The sequence below is a fragment of the Dermacentor variabilis genome, chromosome 8 (assembly GCF_050947875.1).
Source record: "Dermacentor variabilis isolate Ectoservices chromosome 8, ASM5094787v1, whole genome shotgun sequence".
NCBI lineage: Eukaryota > Metazoa > Arthropoda > Arachnida > Ixodida > Ixodidae > Dermacentor > Dermacentor variabilis.
Genome location: NC_134575.1, coordinates 138990848 through 139014095, shown reverse-complemented (window position 1 = coordinate 139014095; position 23248 = coordinate 138990848). Strand labels below are relative to the sequence as shown.

Sequence of the window (23248 nt, the reverse complement as noted above, 5' to 3'; positions counted from 1 at the left end):
ACACAGCGCCGGGGTCAAGCTGTACGCGAAAGGGTTACGGCGGCGCACTGGGTTATCGCCTCCTGCGGCAGTTGCTACGGGCTCTGTGCGTGGTGTGCCGGGTTCGTCTGGCGATCGACGAGCGGGAAGGACGGAGCGGCCAAGCGCGAGTCGACCGACCCCGAAGTCGTCGGCGAGCACCCGGCGCGGGCTGAACGGGACCGGCGAAAGGCGTGTGCCCACGACACTACCGAATAACGTGTTAGGCGGGTGTGTCGCGCAAGACGGCATGGCTTACAAACACCGGAACAGCAACCGTACGCCAGCGCGTAGCTCACGAAATGAAACGTCACTAGATTTTTTTTATTTTAGAAACTTTAGAATTTTAGACATAACTTGATAATTGCTATGCCATACTTTTATTTTCTGAATAATTAGAAATTAGTTCCTAAATCTTAATCAACATAAGGCTAAAATAATTTCAATTATTTCAGAATTATTCCAGAGTAATAAACTCCCATTCAATTTGCCAAGGAAAAAAAAATTAAGGTCGGTTATTGCCACATCTATATACTCATCTATGTACAAAACTATATCTTGTTGCATGATCAGCTGAAGTTTTCTCGATATTGGGGTTTCACTGCACTCGGACATTTGGAAGCAAAATGCAGCACTGACGGCTCTTTATAACTGTATGCTGCCATTTCGTAAAGCTATACGGATGCGACGACGATGAACGAGTAATGCCACTCGGGTAAGCGCCCTGAGAAGGGCTCGTGCGCTGCAACACTCTTGCGCCTCTTAAAAACCTCAAGTAGTCGTAATTGCGTCGAGACATATTGAATGAACAAAAAGAATGTGGGAGCAGAAATTATCAGTGACATTTCCATCAAACATTGCACGCGTTTAGTGGACTGCAGAGTGTACTTTAGGTATTAACACCGTGTTGTCATTCGGCATCTTGTCATTGCTGTAAGTGAGGCCCTTTGCAGACACACAAATCATGCGCGTGTTCCGTACAAGTGCACGCTTATCCAGCATAAATTTCAGTTGTTATAATGAGGAGCACTTGTCTCTCTCGGTATTCACTTGAGACGCTAAAAACACGAACACTAATCCATAGTACATCAAATATCTCACCAGGAAGCTCTTGTGCTATAATAGCCTCATCTACTGCACAGCGCAATATCAGTCCCTGAAGTTGTGCCGCAGAAGCACAGCCGTCAACTGTACCAAAGTCCTTTAATACTTTTTTTCTTCTAAGCATAAAATGGATGTGACTATACATACTGTATCCCTGACGCATGCAGGCACCCCCGTGGACGCGGTGGACCCTAGCGGCAACTCGGCGCTGTTCGTGGCCATCACCGATGGACCCGTCAGCGCCGTCCCTTACCTGCTGCAGGCTGGCGCTGACCCGAACTTGTGAGTGCGTCCCGCAGAATCTCTCGCATGCGATTGGTGGCCGATGCAAAGCAGTGGGCGCACGGTCCGTCATCCGCTAGCAGCTGTACATGCCCCGTTTCCACAAACATAACCACAGTTTTCGTCTTTCTTTCGGAATTGGCGGCCTAAGAACGCCTCTCGTGTTATATTCCAGTTCGTGACACGAATGTATTGCTTTAATTTGTTTTTTTCTGGCGTTTCAAGCCGCCGGAAGCCGAACCACTAACTATATAGGCTCCACCGCGATGCCTACCGTTATGGAGCAGCTTTATGGAACTGCTGTCTGGCCAATAAGAGCCTTGGTGTCATGGAGGACGATGCCGCTTTCGCCGACCTTGACAAAGACGTCAGCAGTGACAGGGAGTAAAATGTGCACGCAATCGTCCGTTTTTTCGGCAGCGATCAGTAAAACAATATACTCCATCTCACAAGCTGGTCGCAGCACTGTGCAAGCTACACGAATTCTTAGCCAATAGGAAGGCCGAGTGCCCCTCGAAGTGTGCTCATCCGCACCCCGTCGTCTGCTCAGCGTCTGCTTGCCATTCTGTCAAGTGCTCCATAGTTGGTGGATTGACGAAAAAAAAAATGTTTTGATGCCGTAACCATAAGCTGCGTTTACATGCATGCGACAACTTCGCTTTACCTGTGTGCTTTCTCTCTGGTTACCTTGCAACCTGTTTAACAAATAATGCGGATGCCTTTACAAATGTTCATCTGCGCTACAGCGTCTGCTCGACGTCTACTTGGCGTTTGCTCGCTACCGTCATCATGGACCCAGGGTGTCTACCAACCGGGAACACTGGGAAAACCGGCAATTCTCCGGGAATTTGAATAGTCTGGAAAAACTCAGGGAAAACTCAGGGAATTTGTGCTTGTATCAGGGAAAATTAGCTGTAACTTCATTGAAAATGAACGAAAGTCGTGTTAATGCTGGCTTCAGTAACAGGAATCGCAACGAATCGCCATTGACGCCGTGTCATCGGCACGAGGTATTGCCAGAGTAGCTAACGACCGATTTTTCGGACATACCTGATAATTCGCACGGCCTTGCGGCACCACCACGTAATCCATACAGTCAATGTATGTTGCCCTGACTGCAGGTCTGAAATGGCATTAACCAAAGCCACCACCCAAGGAGCCTGAGAGGTCCCGAATTCCTTTGCAAAATAAAGCTTTTTCCTCCTGCTCCTCCACCGCCGCCATTTTGATTATCTCGCCGCCTCTAACCGGCACTCTCGCACGCAGATCCGCTGGCAGCCGTAACCAACACCGCGGCAACGTTAGGCCTAGCTGCTTCTACGTTCGCTATTAAGCTTCTTGCCGTGGGGTGCCGTGTTTTTCATTGAAAGAATTCGCCGCTGTCAGCTATGGCACAGACTCCGCCTTTGTAGTGCTCACAATTGGCTCCGAAGCTCGCAGAGCACAGTGCGTTGCGTAATGCCAGTCTCCGCAAGTTAGCTTTGCCTCGGTACAGCAGCGTGATGCGGTGAAGCATAACAAGCGTGGGAAGGGGCAGTTGTCACGGGACATAGTATGTATTACTTAATTATACACGCGTGCACCCCCGTCTCCTGTCACAGTACGAGGACCGATATGCCTAACAAGTGTACTGGCAGGCCTTAAGAGCTTTTTCGGACGTGTCTGTGACAGTTTTAACCGTTAAGGGCAGTTAAAGACACTCATACATTTTTTTTTTTTTTCGGACTGCCCGATTTTTCGGATGTCCTTGCGGCCCCTAGGGAGTCCGAAAAATCGGACGTTGACTGCAACTGACCAAGAGGATCCTTCAAATGATCCATAGGAAGAATGCGTGGCAGAAGGAGGATGAGGACAGAAAGGACCGACGCATTGAGGAATTAACGGGAAAGAAAGCGTGCCACCACCTCTTTGAAGGAGCTTGAGCTCAAAAAACAGTGTTGGCTGACGCCGAGATGCAGGTGTCCCTCATCCAAACCAAAATAAACTCTTTAAAGCAGTGAAACCCAACACCGACATGATGTGTACTGGCAGAGAGTATATGTCAGGGCAGTTGAGCTTGACTTCCCTGCTGCTGAGAGAGAATCTTAGTTGTGACAAAGTTCAGGCCTCATACCGATGAGCTTTGCTATCAATTGATAGAAATAGCTCATATTCAAAAATATTTACTTATGTATGCATCTCCTTTTCATTCGTATTTGAAGATGTTTGACTCAATTTGGAATGAGTTTTACCATTTTTCTCGCTGTGCATTTTACTAACACCTTCCTTCTGTTCTCTTTTTAAATAAAATAGATATTACTCCTTACTTTTTAAACTGGATTGTCATTTTTTCGTTTCAACATGCTTACTAGAGAGTGACAACATCGGGCAACATGTTGTCAGCCTGTAACATAAAACAAAGTTCTGGCTCATTCAGGGAATTTTGCAAAGGTACTCGGGGAGAACCTGGAAAACTCAGGGAATTTAGAAATATCAACTTGGTAGACACCCTGTCAGGACCATAATGCGTACCACGCTAGAGCGGGGTAGTAAATTAACGATGCAGTGAACAATTAGGCTTTTATAGCATTCTGCATCGTCGACGCGTCACCAATGCTAATGCTGTGGTGCCATCTGCTAACTAGAAATCAAACCAGTTTTATGGCTCGGTGTTGTGTCTATAGTCCTAGCGGCGTGGAAACAAACGGCCGATCTCAATAATCATGACAAAACATACCTAATGATTTGACCTCAGCTTGAGATGTGGCTTAGCGATGACGGATTTTGCCGCTTGTTTCTTGATAACAGCACGTAGAGCCAGTAACAAGCACGAATTGTGATCGTTGTCGGCGCTGTATGGGCGCTGCCGTGTGGCCACGGCGAAGGTGGCTATTATGGTTACCAACGGTAACTGCCAAAGTATTTCTCGGTATATGACGCGAATGCGCGAAGGTCTTAACATGTCACGTATCGCTGTTCCGTATCATGTAGCTAGCAAAAAATAAAACTTTCCAGTGTAGCCAATAATCAGCCATTTACGCCCGGAACTATATACTGCTGCTCAAGGACATTGCTTGTATACGCCTCGTACCTTTGGCTGTGCTGCAACCAGCTTGTGAGATGGTGTTATAAGCCCGCAGACGTCGGATTTTAGGCATCATTTACTGTTGTATTGCGGCACTAAGCATATATATATATATATCCTGTTTCTGAGAGATCAATCGCCGCTTGAGTTGTATTCGTGGTCGCATTATTTACGTACGCGCTCATACGGTATAGTGTACATACACTCCACTCCTCCTCACCGGTTCTCTGTAGGGTGGGACAGGCTGGTGTCCTATCAGGACACCCGTGATCATTATAGACACCTGAGGGCCAGGTATCCTGTAGCACACGTAACCTAAACTAAGTGGCGATCGGTGGCGTGGCGTTTGCTTCAGACCAACGCCTTCGTGGCCTACAGCCGTGGTTACCCAGGACTGTATACAGCGGAATGCAAAATCTGCAGAGGCACCCTCGGCACATGGTTTGGTCGTGCCTCCTCAAACGTAGTCGCGTCCAACAGAAAGAACACTCTTCCTTAGAAATCGGGTCTGCGGTGCAGTGGGAGACCGCGCTGCTCAGCTCCGATCCGGAAGTGCAAGTCCGGTTGGCTGAAGACGCTCAATGAAGGGGGACAGAAGAGGATCTGACACCCGTTCCATTGACCCCATCCCGGGAATACAATAAAGTTGACTCTGTGCTAGGGAGTGAAGGCATGTCAGTCGACGAGAATATTGAGAGCCAGCCGTGCATTCCGAGTGGAAGGGCTCTTCCGCATGTGCAGATTTCGCTTTTCCGTTTCACGGGCACCGACCGCGGCCAGTGGCGCTGCACAGGTTTTCGCATCTTGGAGCGCATGTTCTTGGCGCAGGTCTGCATCTATTCCACTTAAGTTAAAACAATGTGAAATAAAGCACAAATGTGTTTTGTCAATATTATTTGCTTTCTTTTATAACTCGTTACAGCATTTAAAAAGAAAGGCAATCAGGCAGGATCGTGACGCGCCAGACGATCGGATTTCTCGTTGGATCCCTATCCACGCCGAACATGTGATTTCGCAGGGCGGTTCACCACTCTATGGCCTCTACAATATTCTAGGGACCATAACTGCTCCGAACATCGTAACATCGCACGTACGAAGGTGTCGGCGGCTGGTCCGCTGGACTTCACGTAATTTCAGTGAAACAAAGTGAATCAAATGATAATGGCACGATAAACGTACTACGCCGTATCATTGTGTTGTAAAATTAGTGTTGCTTTCATAAGCTTGATAATGTAACGGAAGGTCCAGACGACAGAGCAGCTCAGCCCGTGCGAGCAGCAGAAGCCGGCCCACCACCTTTTTTCCTTCGTCACGTATCATTTTACAAGCTGTACGAAAGTTGAGCGTGCTAGATATTTACTTCAAAAGGAATAGAAGTTCTGTGTCACTCAGGGAATTTCGCAAAGGTACTCAGGGAAAACCTGGAAAACTCAGGGAACTTGGAAATGTCAACTTGGTAGACACCCTGCTTTGGCATCGTCAGTAGTGCTAGCTGTTTGATTCCATCTGCGCAGTGCTGTCTCAGACCACAGCTCGATTTTTTGTGTCACGATCGTACATTGCTTGAATTAACGACTCGGCTGCATTTGCAGCACGGCTGCAACATTTTTTTTTACTTCGCGTGAAACAAATAGTTTCAGTTCGAATTAATTATAGCGATGGCGAAGTATTAGATAACTATACGAAGTAAGGTTCGTAGTTTTATAGGCCGTATAGATTGCATTAAACATTTGCTTACTAATTCAATTAGCAAGCATGGTTTAAAGCTCGTGCCGGCAAATATGACCATACCTCACTCGATTACCGCGAGCACTCGCTGTCGCAATACTGGCTTGATGAATAACAGCAGCGGTGAAATAACTATTCAGGCTGCCTCTCACTTCAACACATCTTCGAAACTTGAGATGACGCGACCGACTCCGGGTGCCCTGAAAGACAGTACATATGAAAGCACCAGAGACCTTGGTTCTCGCGGCTTTGCACCCGCTACATATTTAAAAAAATATTTATTTGAATACCTTCAGGGCCCATACGGTTTTACAGACGCGAGTGACAGTAAACAGTCAAGTGCATGTTTAAAGTCACTAGGATCTGTAACAGATACAATGGAGGGGGCAAGTGGTTCCAATCATTACAAGTTTGAGGAACGAAAGAATCTGTCAGTGTGACAATGACGAACAAACACTTTATGACGGTGGTCGATATGATATGAAGGATGGGAAAGTAATTCTTGCTTAAGACAAGGGGCGCTATAACAGAAAGCTATTCCAAACTTTTCTGTTCCAATTCTGCAATCAGACCTCTGCAATTGGTCAAAAACTTTTTTTGACCACCCTCACTTCGCCTGTGTTGCACAACGTCACGAAAACCATGATAGCTTCCCATCTGATATGACATGTACACACTGATTATGCATGATTGGATCGAACGAAAGAAAAACAGTTATTTCTGATTCGACACCTTTTTGCCAGTAGACCTCGGCTATTGGTCAAAAGTTTTCGGGCTGCACCCACTTCACCTGCTTGTCACGAAACGTCAAAAAACCATGAAAACTCACCGCGTCAAAGATACGTGTACGCGTTAAAGATGCATTAATATGCCGAACAAAACTGAACTTCTTTGTGAATAGCCGCAGGCTGCCCCGTTGCGAAAGGAATAAAAGATGGCTGCGACCGATCGTTCAGGCACTGCAAGCTACTCACAGCTGCCGGAGAGCATGGGTTTATTTCCGTGCAATAATACTATTTGTGGGGTCGTGTAAAGTTTTCGAGCACTTTTGGCATGTTTACGGCCTTGCTCTGCCAACTCTTCTATGCTGAGGATCCGTTTTAGCGGCATTCTTAACTTTTCGTTGCATGCTGCCGTGATTTTTGACCAGCCACCGCAAGCTAAGTAAAGGAAAGTGGACCAATCACACACACCGGCAGCACCCGCTTCATTCTGTTATCGATTTTCAGACCACTGGCTCGGCCCGATCGAATGCCTCTCCACTTGATTGTGCTCCTCGCCTCTTGTCAGCCAATTAGACAAGACAAGCAGCTCAGTGTAGGCAATGTTATTTCTTTTTAAAGCAAACAAAGGTGACCTTCTATAAATGAGAAGAGCGTCTGATTGGTCTGTTCAGACAACCCTGCGGGTCACCGCCCAATGCTTGCGTCGGCGGTTACACAAATTTGACGTCAAGAGATTGGAATAAAAATATATTGGAATAGTTTTATGTTGTAGGGCCCAAGGGCTATGATAGTAAACCTTAAGATTTTCCTGCGTGAGGAAAAGGACGGAAGCCGTAACGCTGTTTTCATAGATAAAACACTGGAAAGTTGGGAGTAGTAGAAAAAAATGAAGCGTGCGCTATGGTTTTGTACAGATTCAAGGCGAGTAATAAGACTTTCAGTAAATAGATGCCACACAGATGATGTATATTCTAGTTTGGAAGGAACGGAAGTTTCATAAAGAAGGAGTTAACGAGAACGGGCCATTGAAAAGTTACGGCACATGTAGGTACCCTCCAAGCATGCCGTTATAGCATTATTAGCAACATAATTAATGTGTGGTTGCCAAGGCAGGTTAGAGTTGATGTGGACCTCTAAGTATTTGTAAGGGCTCACTTCGAGAGCGGAACCGTTTGTTATACTTACAAGAGTTTTTGGAATGTTTGCACTCTGTTGGAAGTTTGCACTCTGTTGTGTTGAGTTTCACTTTCCATGTGTTAGTATAAAAATGAGAAATATCTTTAAGGTCAGACTCTAGTAGTGATGTGTCAATATCCGAGGAAATCACGCGATATACAAAGCAGTCGTCTGCAGAAAACCTAATAGAAGAGTAGAAGGGGCCCAAGACAGAACCTTGGCGCACACCTGAAAGGACAGGAGACAGAGAAGAATCGTAGCCATTAGCAGTTACAAATTGCTGCGGGTTTAACAAAAAGTTTTTTTATCCATGCAAGAATGTTAGGGTCATGATTTAGTTTACTGAGCTTAATATAAACTAGTTCATGGTAGACAAGGACAAAACCTTTAGAAATATCTAAGAATATAGAATCAATGTAAAATCCAAAGTCTTGGGCTACTAAGAGTTCACTAGTAAATGAAGTTATTTGCGTTTCACAGCAGAATGTCTGTCTGAAGCCATGCTGACGAGATGCGAAAAAAGAATTACCTTCGAGAAAGTTAACCAGGTAAGAATAAATGACATGTTCAAAAGATCTTACTAGGGACACTGGTTAATGGTATTAGCGTATTATTTAGCGCAGAATGGATGTCACCAGATTTAAACAACGACACCACCGTTACAACCGATACGGCGCGCGGGCAGCGTATGCTCTCAGGCGCGCTAGGCGCAGACAGGCAGGAGACATGTTGCTAGTAGGCACAGCAGGGCATGGTGTTTCTCGCGGCCCTCGACGTTTCTGAACAGACGCGAGTAAGAGCGGGTGCGAGAAAATCTGGGGGCCTTTGCTCCTTGAATATGTAACTCTGCCTAGGCACTACGGAGGGGGTTTCTTAGCGCGTCTTGTATTTTGCCCCCTAGACATACCGGCATTGCGGAGTGCGGTCGAGTTTGTTTACGCTCCGCCGCTGGCTGCCTCCGCGGGGGAGGCAGTGGGCATGGACGCCCCATTTAGTGATAGCTGTGTTTGAAGGAGCAAGGTTCTGATTGGTGTTGTATAAGTCGCGTGTCCCTTTTTTTTGTTCAGACGGTAGATTGCATTTTTTACGAGCACTTAGCTCTCCAGGAGGGCACATATAAACGGCAAACAGGGGCCTCAGTAGAGCACCTGAGGTTATATTAAAGCAGGCGGCGCAGGATCTCCGGGGCACCCAAGCGGGAGCAGGGGGATCAAAGCTGGAAGCTGGGCGGCCCGTGGGTTGGGGCCGTGGAGGCCGAAGCGTGCCAGGGGGTGTTCGTATAAAAAATTGGTTGTCCGCTATCGCAGGCAGCCAATTTTTTATGCGAACACCTCCTGGCATGCGCAGGCGTCTGTGAGCCCCAACCCACGGACCAATCCGTACGGGTTCTATCTTTGATGTCCCCGTTGCTGCTTTGGTGTCCTGGAGGCACTGCCAATAATGCTAAATAATGAAATGTGGCTTTAATTAGCAAAAAAACACGATTGAATAAGTACAATTACGTCCAGCCACCAACTTTCGATGCTAAGTTCAGCACTACCACGCCCCGCGACTACTGACAACACGCCTAGGGACAAACGCATAGAACACATGCTAAGAAACTCCTCCGTAGTGCCTAGGCAGAGTCATATATTTGAGGAACATAAGTCCCCACATTTTCTCTCTCTCGCACCTGCTCTTACTCGTGCATGCGCGTACACGTCCAGCATCTCCGCAAGTGCCATGCCCCACTGTACCTACTAGCACTTGTAAATACGCCGCCCAGCCGTATCTCGCGAGCGATTAAGTGCGCCCGAAGGGTGCGAAGAGTGGTGGGCAGTGTGGCGCGCATCTTCATTTCTAGCACGGCCGCAACTGCGCATGGCTGTCAGCGTGGCTGAGCACATTCGCAGCCCGGGAGGCGTGTTTCTATTTACGCCCAAGCCCAGTGCTCGACCGCTGCGCCACCATGCGCCTCTCGCGGGTACCACGTTTCTAGGTAATTCTTCCCCAAAGCGCCACGGTGAGCGCCCTAGATCCTTGTAAGTACTTGGTGGGACTAGGGAGATGTTATGCCTGGGCGCACAATCTAGTCACCCAGCTGTCACTAAGAAAAAATGTTTTTGAAAACACGCCACCTAAGCATTTTGAAATAAGATTTGCGTGCGGAAACTGAAATAACACTGGACGAAATTTTTCACACTAGATAAGGGGATAAAGGGATGTGATAAGAAGTTAATCGTGGTGTGCGAGCCCCTTCGATCTACAAAAGTTGGGATAACCGTGGGGAATGGAGGGTTTCTTGCACCATGAGCCGCATCATCGCTGCGCTCAAGCGTCGATCTTGAAATCACACTCTCCCTTCCCGCCGGAATAGCAAGGCGCAGAAGCTCCCCTGGGAGTTAAACTAAGTATGCTTTAGCATTATGCCACTTGCTCATCTCCCCACATCCTGGTGTCATTACTAACGTTATGAAACTTGATTAGGTCAGTTCTAACGACAGCTCAGTGGCGACACGACCTATTGCCGACTGCTGTGCAAGGAGCATTGATAACGCTTGCAAAGTACTGCCGGTAGAGGCGCTAGGTGCGCTTATGATGTTTCGATCATTATAAGTCGTTATCACTCTTTAATGCCTTATCCATCTGCGCCGAACCATTATTGAACCGTGAACATACTCTGGCGGCGGCTTCTTTTGGCATTGCCGTGCGGGCCGCAACTTGAGTGTGACCTGCGATGCCTCCAAAGAGTGCAGACTGCTCATAGCTTAGCGCGCTGTGTTCTCACTGCTTACGTGTTGAAGAGGCACGCGTGCCGATAACTTGAAAGGGATCTGCTAAAGTAGCAGAGTGAGGCGTTTGCCGAGAGCGCCATCAGCACTGTGTTTTTGCGACTTTGTTGGCGTAGAAACGGGAGGCATCGCAAAGGCAAATTCGCTCGCTACTACGGCCGCTATCTCGAAAGCAGTTGTCTTATTACGGGACGGACGAAGGGTCAGTTGTCCCATTGGGTAAGCATACAAAGGCTTATGCATTTAAAATTTAAACTTACCTACACCGCCTAAACTCTGCGAATGCGGGCTGGCCCGAGCAGACTGCGCACCCAGGCACAGCCAGGAACGCAAAACCATATTCCTAGAAAGTTGTTGGGCACGTGCCGTGGCGCTTTGGCAGAAAAATACCTAGAAAGGTGGTACGTGTGGGCGGCGCATGGCGGCACAGCGGTCCAGCACAGGGCTTGGGCGTAAATAGAACTACGAGCCCGGGCGCCCTGTTTTAGAGGTAATCTACCACCTGTGTGAGCTGAGATGGCGTGGCGTCGTGCGCTTTGCTCCCATGCATTTAGTACTGAACGTTGGGTAATCTCAAGTTTCGGAGACCCGTTGAAGCAAAAACAAGATGAAGCATTCCCTTCCCATTGCCGGTGCTTTTCATGATGGTGTTGTTCCATTGCAGGGGGCAGAGTGGGCGCGAAAATGTGGTTGGATCGCTTCATACCACCGGTGGGAAGATATCGACACGGCCATGAAACCGTATCATTCGTCGCCTACTCTCAAGTTCAGCAAAAATATTTTTTTTCTCATTCAGGTTTGCTTCTTTTTAAGATTTCACAGTAATTGGAAAAAATATTGCGGCCCCTTCCCTGTAAAATATATCCATCAGGGACTGTACTTAATTTGCATAAAATATTGAAGCTCAATATAACGAAATTTCGATATAACAAAGTAAATTGCCAATTTCACCAACTTTGCTATATCGAAATTTAACTGTAATTGTTATTGCATAAAAGACATCTTGCCAATATGACATCTTAGGCAAAGGTCTGTCGATTGGTGTGCCGTCTTTCAGCTTGCGCTGGAAAGTTATTATGTTATTGGCACTGGACTAATCTGTGCAGTGCTGTTTGTGTGAGTGTACTTTCACTTCTACTTCTCTTGGCAGCTGGAACGATGCGACTTTCCTAAAAAGCGCCGAAGCAGTTAATTTATGCATCCGCGCACAGCCGATGCAGTGGGGGCGCCACTCCAGTGCACGCGGCGTGCCGCCGGGGCAGCCGGGGCCTCCTGCAGCAGCTGCTGGAGTGTGGCGGGGACCTGCGGCTACGCGACGCCTCGGGCCGCACTCCACAGGACTGGGCGTTGGGACACGCTGACCCGCAGTGCCGGCGCAAGCTGGTCGCCTTCATCAACACCAAGTACGGGCGCACTGCCTCTCTCTCTGCTTGTGGTGACGCACACGAACAGCACTTTTCAATCTTGGGCGCAATGTCATCGACTCTACGGTATAATCTGTGCCCTGCGAGCGAGATTTGTAACAACGTGGGCATGCCTGTTCTCTTGATGTCTCGCGACGACCCGCCCTGGGAACCCTGTGGCTGTAGTGTTGCGTTGCTGAGCTCAAAGCCGCCTCATTTCGACGGGGGAGAAAGGCGAGAACGCTTGTGGGTCTAGGTGCACATTGAAGAAACTCGGGTGGTCAAGATTTATCTCAAGTTCTGATCACTGTGTACATGGTGTACAGCTTGTCCAGTATTGCAGTAAATGTAGGCGGGCTGGGCATTTTATTGGAGGGGCGGAGGTGTGAACGTTAGCCGCCAGCACAGTGCAGCCACCTGGTGGCGAAGAGCTCAACAAGACAAACACAGCCAATATTGCAGTTACCAAGTGTATACTTTGCTGCTGGTGTAATGTTTCGGCAACAACACGATTATGCCGTTGCCAAACATGTATACCAGCAGCGAAGTAGAATACACTTGATCACTGCAATATTAGCTCTGCGTTTGTCTGAGCTCTTCGCCACCAGATGGCTTCACCGAGCAAGACAGTCATGTTTGCGCCTCCGTTCATCACGTAAAACGCCCAGTCAGCTTGCGTTTACTCAAGTATCGGACATGCTAAAACTCTATAATGAGAGCGTAGTTCTGGCACCAGAAAAAACCTAAATTTAAGACTGTCAGCCTTCACATATATTTTTCTCTGGGTGAATTATACGAGACGAGGCATTTTGATTATCTTTTTTTGCAACATACTAAAATCTTTAAAAAAAACTTGCACACTTCGTGGCTCAATTTCTTGTCCCCAAGCAATAAATAATACAATCTGTCTTAATTGCAATGTGCGTTAGCTTTTGTTCAGGCACTGTGCTCGATACTTTCCTGTGAATTAAGAGCGCAATGCCAGGCTAATATTGTTTGTTACCTACAGCTCAGAGTAGCATGCGTGCAACTGGAAACAAAGGAAAAGGCGTGCAAGACAGGTGGCCATTATTGTATAGGGACAATATAGATCCACAGGGCTTGAAACTTTTCTGTCAGCTAATAGTCACTTATTGACCTGATAGGCCTTGAAGACGGAGAGAGCGGTGGCGTTAGAAGAGGCCGGATTCCCAAAGCTTGGTGCGTGACGTCCATGCTTTCTTACTCCATGGTTCGAACCTCCAGTACGGGGACATGCAGGCGCATGTACCACAGGCAGACGCTTCGGTGCTGCAGATAAACTTCCCGTAGTTGGCCTGCGAGCTCAGCATAATTTGTATCCAGCAAAATTTGAATGTTTATAATTTTTCATAGTATTCATTGTTTTAAAATATTGAAGTGCTAAAAAGGAAAACGCTGGGTTACCCTGTCATTGCTAAATAAACTAATATTCTAATATTTTTACTCCCAAGTATTAAAAAAAAAATTCTGAAACCCGTGAAGCCTGCACTGATTCTGCAGACTATCTTGCCATCTGCACCGGTAACTTGCGCAGGCGCGCGCTGGCGTACCGGTTCGGCGACGCGGCTGCCCTGCTGGACGATGACGCGGCGGGTGGTGGGACCGGCGTGGATGGCTCGCCTGGCAGAGGGGGTGCGGCGGCGGCCGCCTCATTGCGCCGGCGCCTGGTCGGTCGGCCCACGGCGCCCCGCAGGCCCTGGTACGGCGAAAGGATCCGCGCTGATGGAGGATTCGGGGTGGTAAGTCTCTCGATTCACCTCCGGGCGCTGATATGTCGACTTTCGTTAATTCGACCTTGACAGGACCGATGAATTAGCCGGCAGGTTGAATTAAACAAAATGCAGAAAGAATGCCAGAACACACTGCAAATTAATTGGACAGTACTTGCCAGATTCTACTAACATGCCCCCGAGTCAAATGCGCGCCAGCTTTCTGTATGTCCAAAGTAGAAAACGCGTAAAAGTAACCATTAAAGCTTCCAAACAAAGTCGAAATCAAACACTGACGTTTCCTTTCTTTTTTTTTTTTTTTTTTGCAGGAGATATTGGCCCTGTGTGTTGCATAATGGTGGCCAGTTTCCTAAACTCAACTTTGCCACACTAACTTGACGTTTGCTTCGATGCAATGTATTTTTTTTTTTATGCAGTGAAGCATACAAACGCTGAGAAGTTGTTCTTAGTTTCGTGTCCGATTGCATTGCACAGGCAATTTTCAGCCCAATTTTTCTAAAAAAGAAAGGAAACTCTGCTTTAGGATAGGATAAACACAGACATTGAGCTATGGTCGTCGCTTGAAAATTCTAGTGCAAGTCTGAAATAGACATTTCCCACGGCAGATGACATGTTTTCAACTCATACACTGTCCCCCTAAGCCCTGCCGAGATAGGCGCTGCCACCAAAGGGGCCGCTGTTAGAATCACCTTAGGGTGACTGGTCCAGTGAGAATTATCCGGTCAAGGCCAATTTTAGGGTTGAAATAACCTCTGGCCCCATAGGAAAATGCATCTGCGCCGGCCGGGACCTTCGCTCAGAATTAATTACCGAAAGGTCGACCGGAGTTGAATTAACAGAACTTTACTGTTACTGTGTTTGCATTGTCCTTCTCATTCGAATTGTGTCTGCCTGCCTTTCCATACCACTTGTATACGTCGAGTAGGCTTGTGCGCATATCAGTTTTTGGCTCGAAGCGAATAGTAATTAGTGTGGAATAATTTCAAAGCGATTAGTTCGAATAGCTGTGGGATTTGCATAAATCCTTGATACAAGTGCCAGATGCTGACTAAAGAAGCCAAAAAGAAGTAACCCGGTTCATCTCTGAAATCAGGTAATTTGATTTTCGAAGTGCCGTTATTCAGATAAAAAATTATTCCACGCAAAAACATGGCAGTTCAACATTTCTTACTACTGCAGCAGCAGTACAAAAGATTTGTTCACAGGCTCTTGCTCATTGTTGTGCTTAGTCGAAATTCTGGGGCGATTGAGGCCCCGGTAGCGTTTCGTGTTCCGTCGACACGCGAGCCTAACCCGTTCCGTCCAGTGAGCACACGTACGAACTTGGTAGGCACGCTCGCTGCTTTTGCGGTCCTCGCTCTTTCCCGCACATATCTCTGACCCGATCACCAGCAAACTTCCCGCAACAAACATTTAGCATCCAAGGGCCTTGTGGCCTAACCAGTGCAGATTTGTCGGGCGTCGGCCACCAAGGCTACTGATTAGCGCTGCATCGAAAATGTTTAAAAATTTCGCTTTAAAATCGGGGTGCGGGTTAGATGCAAATTTCAACTTGTATGTGTCTTCCTGACAGCGCGCATTTTAACTCAGGTGTGGTTTCACGGTAGCGTGGCGCATGCTGCCATGAAAATACCTTCAGGGCAAAGTTCTCCCCATCATTTCCGCCGAAGAGGGGGAGTGTTTGGGGGAGGCGGAGATAGAGCCGGCCTAAGATATGACATGGACGATTTGTGCATCTGCGAGTGGAGGGCTGTCTTTAAAAAGAATTGCGTGTAGTCATTGTGTGCTGTTATTCCTGTAGGTTACATGCGCATATTTTTTAATTTTTTTTTCAAGGTGTATTAGTTGGAGGTGTGGCCTATATGCGAAAAATTATGTGTATTTGTTCGTTCTGAATACTTCGAAAAATTCGAGTACAGAAATTCAAGCAGAAGCTAACATCGAATAGCATAAAAAATATTGAATTCGCGCAAGCCCAATGTCGAGTGATATATTTTAAGCATTAGACTCTTTGAATTGACCCGATTCTTCAACGCCTGATCCTTGAACGCATGGTTGCTCGCGGTTCTAGTTAGCAATATGGCTGGAGTAGTACATAGGACTGTGATGGGGCGTGTGGTGAGGCAGTGCAAAGTGATTGGTTTGTGATGGGGTGTGCAGTGAGGCCAGCGCTCATTGGGGATCAGCAGGGCAAACTCAGTGGTTGCACCAGTGTACAAGTCACTGCTTATCATGCCACGCATGTGGGGTTGGTCATGGTTCGAACCAAATCGCTAGGGAGAGGGAGTTTTATGCAAAGGAGAGTAAAGGTTAATAGGAGGCACACTTTTAGTAGTATCTGCAGCACTAGCACAGTTTCTCTTGCATTGGGGTGGTAATCGTTGAATATTGTGCCACTGTCTTGCACATGTATTGTGAGGTTGTCCTTGCTTCATTCTTATGTGGAATTTGTTTACTATTTTGATAGACACCATTGATAATGGTCAAAGACAGTAATAGATTTTCTGTTTGAAATTTGCTGTAATTCAGTTGAGTGTGCATTGCATTCCATGATTTAAAGAAATTACCATGAATAATATGTGCAATACCAGCTTATTTTGAAGGAGTTAACCCTGTCTTTGGTAATCACCACCAATGGTTTCTAATGTAACCTCTCTAGCTAAAACATTCTTTTAAAGTGTTGCGAAGGCTTTTTATTATCCTTGAAGAGTATTGGCATCTGCACATGTGTTTTGGATGTGATAATAGGCAATAGGCTAGGCAGTAAGCTGGTATGCAGCACAGCAGCCATTTGCGCAATTTTTATTCAGCTCAGCCATTCTGTGTTCCTCTCCCAAAAATGGCTCCTCAGTGTTAAAGCTTCCGAAGGCTGTTGCCAGCAAACGCTGCCACAAATGACCATGTCAGCTGTACTGAGTAACAGAGCAATCCTTTTTATTAACCTACTTCCCCTCTGTTTGATGAAATATCTCAGCAGCAGGGGGACAAATAGTTGAGCCATCGAAATGGTAAATGTCATTTGCACACTGGCTAACAGCTTGCTGTGACAAGATATAGACACACAATGCTCGATCACATGTCAATACGAATGTAATTTTACAGTGTCAGTTAATTTTACTGCTGGCAGTAAGCTTGCAGAAGCAGATATCTACTGTGGATAATAACAAACGAGCCGATACTTCCATTATCGTGACAGCATTGGCTAGTTGGTTGATGTGCCACGTCGAATGTAATTTCATGTAATGTAATTTCATTAATGTAATGTAATCTCATTTGAAGGAAAAAGCAACATCAAAGTGGGGGCAAAATGTGTGTACTCATATGTTGTGTGGCCATGCATCAGCACTTGATGCCCAGGGCGGCTTCGACCCTTTTTTCAGGTGTACTGCAGCCCCGCCCGTGAGACTGGTGTCACCACATTTGTGCCATTTGTAGCAAGCAACTACCTGTACAACTCTGAGGACAACAACATCACCTGGAGTGGGCCACAGTCGCTCATGCAGACGTTAGTATACACGTATATTGTGGCGTTCTTGCCTTTCAGGGGCCTTTCTCTGCACGCACGTCTCTCTTAAATTGTCATTATTCTGGTTATGTCTCATATCTGGCACCTGTTCTGTGGTCACTGTCGGTCGCTGTCTTCCAGCTGGCCAAGAAGTATAATGCTAAATGGGCGGGCCAAAGCTGCTGTAATTACCGTGTGCATTCAGAGTAAATTGTGCTCATCTTGTCCCAATAATGGTGGTCTACATTGCATGCATTTCTTTTGTTTTATATGCTGCTTTCCCAGCAGTTTCAGGTCACAAATTGCATGTAGCTATCAGCATGGCATAGCTTTCCTGAAAAGAAAGTATACCTTTAGAGCAGAGCAAGGGAACTCTGTGCAAGATTGATGTCCCAATTAGGGTGTGAAAATTTTTAAGTGTGGTCAAGTGTGGTGTCGAATTCCGTATGGTAAGGAAATGTATTGGTAAGAAGTAATGAGTGACTATCCATGTAGAAATATTTGTGTTTAAATACCTTTATGTGTTGTTTGATTACTTGAAGTGGGCAAGACTACTATTTGCACTCCTAAGATGTACTGTAGCGAGTGAAAGTGTGGCAGTGGCATGTTTATTTTTGCACTATTAAGGGTGTTGATTGACTTATAAAGATTCTGGTTCTAATTGGTGTGCACATAAAATGTCAGTTACAGTTATTAATGTGAAATGGCAGTAATTATAGAGATCATTGGGAGAGGCTTTCATGCTGCAGTTCTCATAGAATAGGCTGATAATGATATTAGAACATACAGATCACCATGCCAGCTTTTGGAGTAAAATGAGAAATGCAGTTAAACTAAGATATATATAATACATATAAGTCTTGAACTCGGAACTTCTTTTTCATAGAGCACCATGTCTTTTAAACCTCAATATAAAAAAATATATTTATACATGATTTCAATATAATGAAATTTCACTGTTGCTGCAAAGAAATATTGAGGCAATAAATGGAAAGTGCTGCAGATGCAGATCGTCAAATCGTTGAATTTACATGCCATTGCTTGCAAACGCATCTCTCAAATCGCGTGCCATGCGACGAAATGTGGCTACCAAAGCACAGCATTGTATTGGCAAGATCCTATTGCGCTCCAAGCACCATATCAACAGCACCTTTATATCACAAGGCCTGTGCATTATGCTCTTAAAGCATAATGCACCTAGGGCACGGAGCAAGAAATATTTAGGAGTGGAAACTCCGCTGTTTGCGGCGACCAGAAAAGGTCACAAGCCCGCGGAGCCGTTATCGTGCTGGCGGCCTGGAAAGATATTACCGCCGTTGAGAGCGCGCCGGAGTTGGCCGGAGCCGCCTGCCCGGGTGCTGCATTTTTTTTTTTCGCTGCGGCTTCTGCGACGCGCCGCATGGCGCTGCCACTGTATACGGTTCCGTCGGCGCATACAACAATTGTGACTTTATCTGGTTGCCCACGCTCGCTCGCACTGACGGGAGTTTCACCTCCTAAATGTCTTACTCCGTGACCTAGGGCTGAAGTTTTCACTGCGAAGCTGGGTGTGCTGAAAGTGGTGAAGTCAAAACCACTGTGGATTACACAGAAGCATTCATATTAGATTCAATGCTGTTAACATGACATCATAAAGCAGAGTGTGCAGGCATTCTATCATTCAGCTGGCTTTGGCCATGTACTGTGGGTGCGAAAGTGAGCCGAAAAGGATGGTGACTTGATCCGCACTTCTCGTTTGTGTGGAGGTGGGATGGGGGAGCAGCGAGGTAATGTGATCTGGCAGATGCTAAGGGAAGAAGGTGGATGTGTACCTCCTCCTCTAGCTGCATCTGGTTGTCAGTGGAGCTGCACACACATGCAGCCTGTGTGCCCTAGCTTTGAGGTAACTTGTGGTGGGTGCAAAGTTTAAGCGAGCTGAGGTGGCCGTGGCTTCAAGTGTGCTGTCTTCCCGCCAATGTGAAGATATTGTTGACATAGCACAAACCGTATGGATTTACTTGAAATCTGCGCTACATTCCGGGTGGATGACAATTTTCTTGTTTATTGTCAGGTGTAACAAAGTAAATATAACATGTTCATTGCAATGAATATTGCATATAATGCAGGTACTTTTGCATTGGATGCAAGATCTAAATGTACTAACCATTGTGCATCCATCTATTACGCCAGCATGTACTGGGACAAGCTGAAGGTTTCTGTGAAGAAATCCTCACTCAACGGCAGCCACAGTCGGGGACCCGGCTCTGACATCCTCATCACCGAGCTGGAGAAGATCCGCCGGCTGAGCTTTCACCCGTACCTGCTGTGGCCACTGGCTGTGAGCCCCGTGCAGAACATGGATGACATGCTGATCGTCTTTGAGTGTGTCCACTTCGGCAGCCTCTTCGACGTCCTGCACAATGCACAGCACCTCCTTGCCCGTGGGCCCCTCGACCACAGTCGTCTGCTCCTCGTGTTGCAGCAGGCATGTGAGGCGCTGCTTTTCCTGCACAGCAGGCACTGGGTGCACGGATGTGTGTCCTCGCACTGCATCTACGTGGTGTCACCGTGCCTTGGAAAGCTCGGAAACTTTGAGTTTGTGCAGCGCAGGTAGGTGTTTAGGTTTCTCTTGTAATGTACCATGTTGCTCGTAATGTTAAGAAACGGGGTGATAGCGGTGTGGAGTGAAGAATAAATGGGTGTAGCTGATATTCTAGTTCACATTAAGAGAAAAACGAGCTGGGTCAGCTGTATGCCAGGGTGTCGAATTGAACCAAAGCAAAACTGGAAAACCTGAGCTAAGCCACTATTTTCAGCTGTACCAGAACCGAAGCTACATTTTCCTGCCATCTTGAAACCAAAGCTTAACCAGAATGTTTTGCAGGAACTAGTTCAACATATCCAGCCCAGGGTCGTTGCTGAAATTCTACAAAAGCAGATGATGCCTCTTGGGTCAATTCAGTGCAGTACATGGTGTGTTGCTACGGGAATAGTTGGGTGCCTCACCACACTCATGTCATTGGCCCACTGACCTTTACGCATACCCGGCTCAGCTGTACGCTGTGCACGCAGTCGGCGCTCACTGTTTAGACAAACTGTCTGGTGCTGTGTCGTCGCAGAAGATACTGCTTGTGTTCAGGGCATCTGCTGTGTTCAGGAACAGTTGTGAACTGAAGCGGAGCAGCATCGTGTTCCGTATGAAGTCCAAGTGCGATAATATCCTATTGTGCCTAGTGCACTGTATGCTTTGGGCACGAGAGAAAGCGTGCGAAGGTGAGCCGAGGAGCATGACAGCTTGAGGAGTACCGTTTTCCCATGCGAGCAAGGGGGAATGATAGGAGGGGAGGGAGTTTGAGGTAATGCGATCAAGCGCACACGATTGGAAGGAGGGGGATAAAGTGGGGGGCAGGTTGGTGCACATCTGTTTTTCTAGCGGCTGAGTGCATATGCTGCCTGTTTTAGACGTAATCTGGCGCGCTGGCACGAGTGAGTGTACCAAGATGGCGTGGCATCATGTATCATGTGTGCTGTCTTCCTGCGCAATTAGTACTCGAGGTTGCGTAATTTTGAGTTTCAGAGACTTGTTGAAGTGAGCGGTAGACAAAGCATTGGTGTAACAAGCATGTGACGCCTCCTCGGGCATAATCTTCGTTGGCCCGCCATGCTCCGTAGGCAACATTGGTCACCTCACCCAATAAACACCGACAAGCACAGGTGCTCGGTGGTCAGTCATCATCCATCACCATCACGCTGCGGAGCGTCTGCCTAACGGAGGGTGCCTCAAGGCCTCTCTCATTCATGAACCCGGGCAGAACGTCCCAATTGGCTCCCCACTGCCGGTATGTTTCATGAGTACCGTCCCACTGTAGGCGACACTATCAGTCACGGGAGCGGAGTGGATGCGAAAGCATGGCTGGGTTCACTTTGTAATGCCGATGTGAAGATCAAAATGAAGTTTTTTCCTCATTCAGATTTGCTTTTTCTGATTGCGCAATAATTAGGAAACTTGCAGCACCTTCTGTGTAAGAAAAATCCATCTACAACTGTGCTAATTTGCATAAATGGTTGAATTTCAGTATAACAAAATTTCAAGTAATGATGCATACTGAAAATTTTACTCACTTCATTTATATTGAAATATAACTAATATTTTCTCTTTCATGGGTGGCTGTGTGCAGACTTGCTTATAAAATCTAATCGAAATAAAAGTGTGCTCATAGTGGCGTTAAGTTCCATTGGACATTGATAGCAAATAAAAAGAAATTATTCTGCGAGAAGTATTGTTGAACCAATATTGGTTATGCAGGGATTCAACTGTACAGTCATACATCAGTGTAACGAACTTGGATATAACGAACTATCAAACATAAAGTGAATCTGAAATGCCAGCATGTAATGAATCGGCAATTTCATCAATTTGACACGGGCTAATTCAACCTTTTCAGTCATTTGGTCCCGGCTGGCACGCATGTATCTCTGTGGGCCCAAACTTTTGTTTCATAAAATTTGATCATAAAATTTGCTTTTGATCATAAAATTTACCACCACCGGATAATTTGGACTTGAGCAGTCAGCATGCGCCTGGCCCCTATGCTGACTCCGATGACGATCCCTTTGGCAGCATCTCTCTCAGTAGAGCTTATAAGGGACAGTGAATGTGTTAGGCAGATGTCTTCTCGCAACGAAAATGCTTATTTTTAGCCCACCTTAGGAAGGTTTTCATGCAATAACCGTCGCTCACAATGTTTAATTATGGTATTTAATAGGGTTGTGACAATACTGAATAGTATATTTCGAATCGCATATCGAATCAAGAAAAGAAAAGGTAATATCGAATCGAATATCAGAAATTTTTCCCGGGTTAATGCTTACAAATTTTGGACAAGAAAACATGGCTCTGCACATGCTTGGGAGTCTCCTGGCATTGCACAACAAGAGTGTAGCAAGCTATCAGCAACTTGGGTGCATAGAAATCAAGACACAGTACAGCACAGTCTGCTCTTATTAAAGGGAACACCAAATTAGTCTGCTAGCATTGATTACAGCTGGAAAGACTTTTTATTATAAATACATTTATGTTGATAGAATGAAGTGCTTTTCCCCTCTGAAACTAACGAATTAGTGACTTTATGCTGTACTGAATACCAATGAGGTGCTCAGTTCAATACAGTCAAACCCAGTTATATCGAACTTGCAAAAAAGCCCCTATCAGTTCGTTATAGGGCATAATTCGATATAAGCCTGCGAAAGAACTGGACGTCGTAAAAGCACATACCATTTATAAAAACATTTTATTGATGAAACTAGCTTAGTTTCGCATGAAACAGTCCTATATCTTCTTCCGCCTGGGCAACTTTGCTGTCTGCGACATTGCACACTTCTCCAATATCTAAAAAGTCGAAGCAACCTCCACATCGCGCAGAGGCGCCGGACTAGTGCGAGTGCACCAATAACCTCGGTGGATTGGCCCAAGAATCGTCGTTGCTTTACTCGTTATGCCTGCTTTCACTCGTGTTCGGTACGATGTCGGCAATGTAGTCTTCGTTTTCGGGCTCTCCTGTGGTCGTGACACCACCGTCCACACTACCAAACTCGTTGACCGTTGACCCGTCAGCGGCTTCCAGAAATTGTGGCAGCTCGCTCCAAACTTCGGCGACATCAGCAATAGCTTCTGTTCATAGCAATAAGCAGTTTTCTGATTGCGACTACGAGTGATGTCTCTTGCCCCACACGACTCATACC

General features: G+C 46.6%; 1 protein-coding gene across 1 annotated transcript in view; it reads left to right on the top strand.

Moving 5' to 3' along the window:
- Positions 1-23248, top strand: part of LOC142590613 (uncharacterized) — a 115320-nt gene that overhangs the window by 13341 nt on the left and 78731 nt on the right. Inside the window, exons 2-6 of the mRNA XM_075702932.1 lie at positions 1290-1404; positions 12080-12271; positions 13827-14031; positions 17403-17527; positions 19697-20116. Of these exons, the coding sequence (XP_075559047.1) occupies positions 1290-1404; positions 12080-12271; positions 13827-14031; positions 17403-17527; positions 19697-20116 (1057 nt within the window). The remainder of the gene's footprint in view (positions 1-1289; positions 1405-12079; positions 12272-13826; positions 14032-17402; positions 17528-19696; positions 20117-23248) is intronic.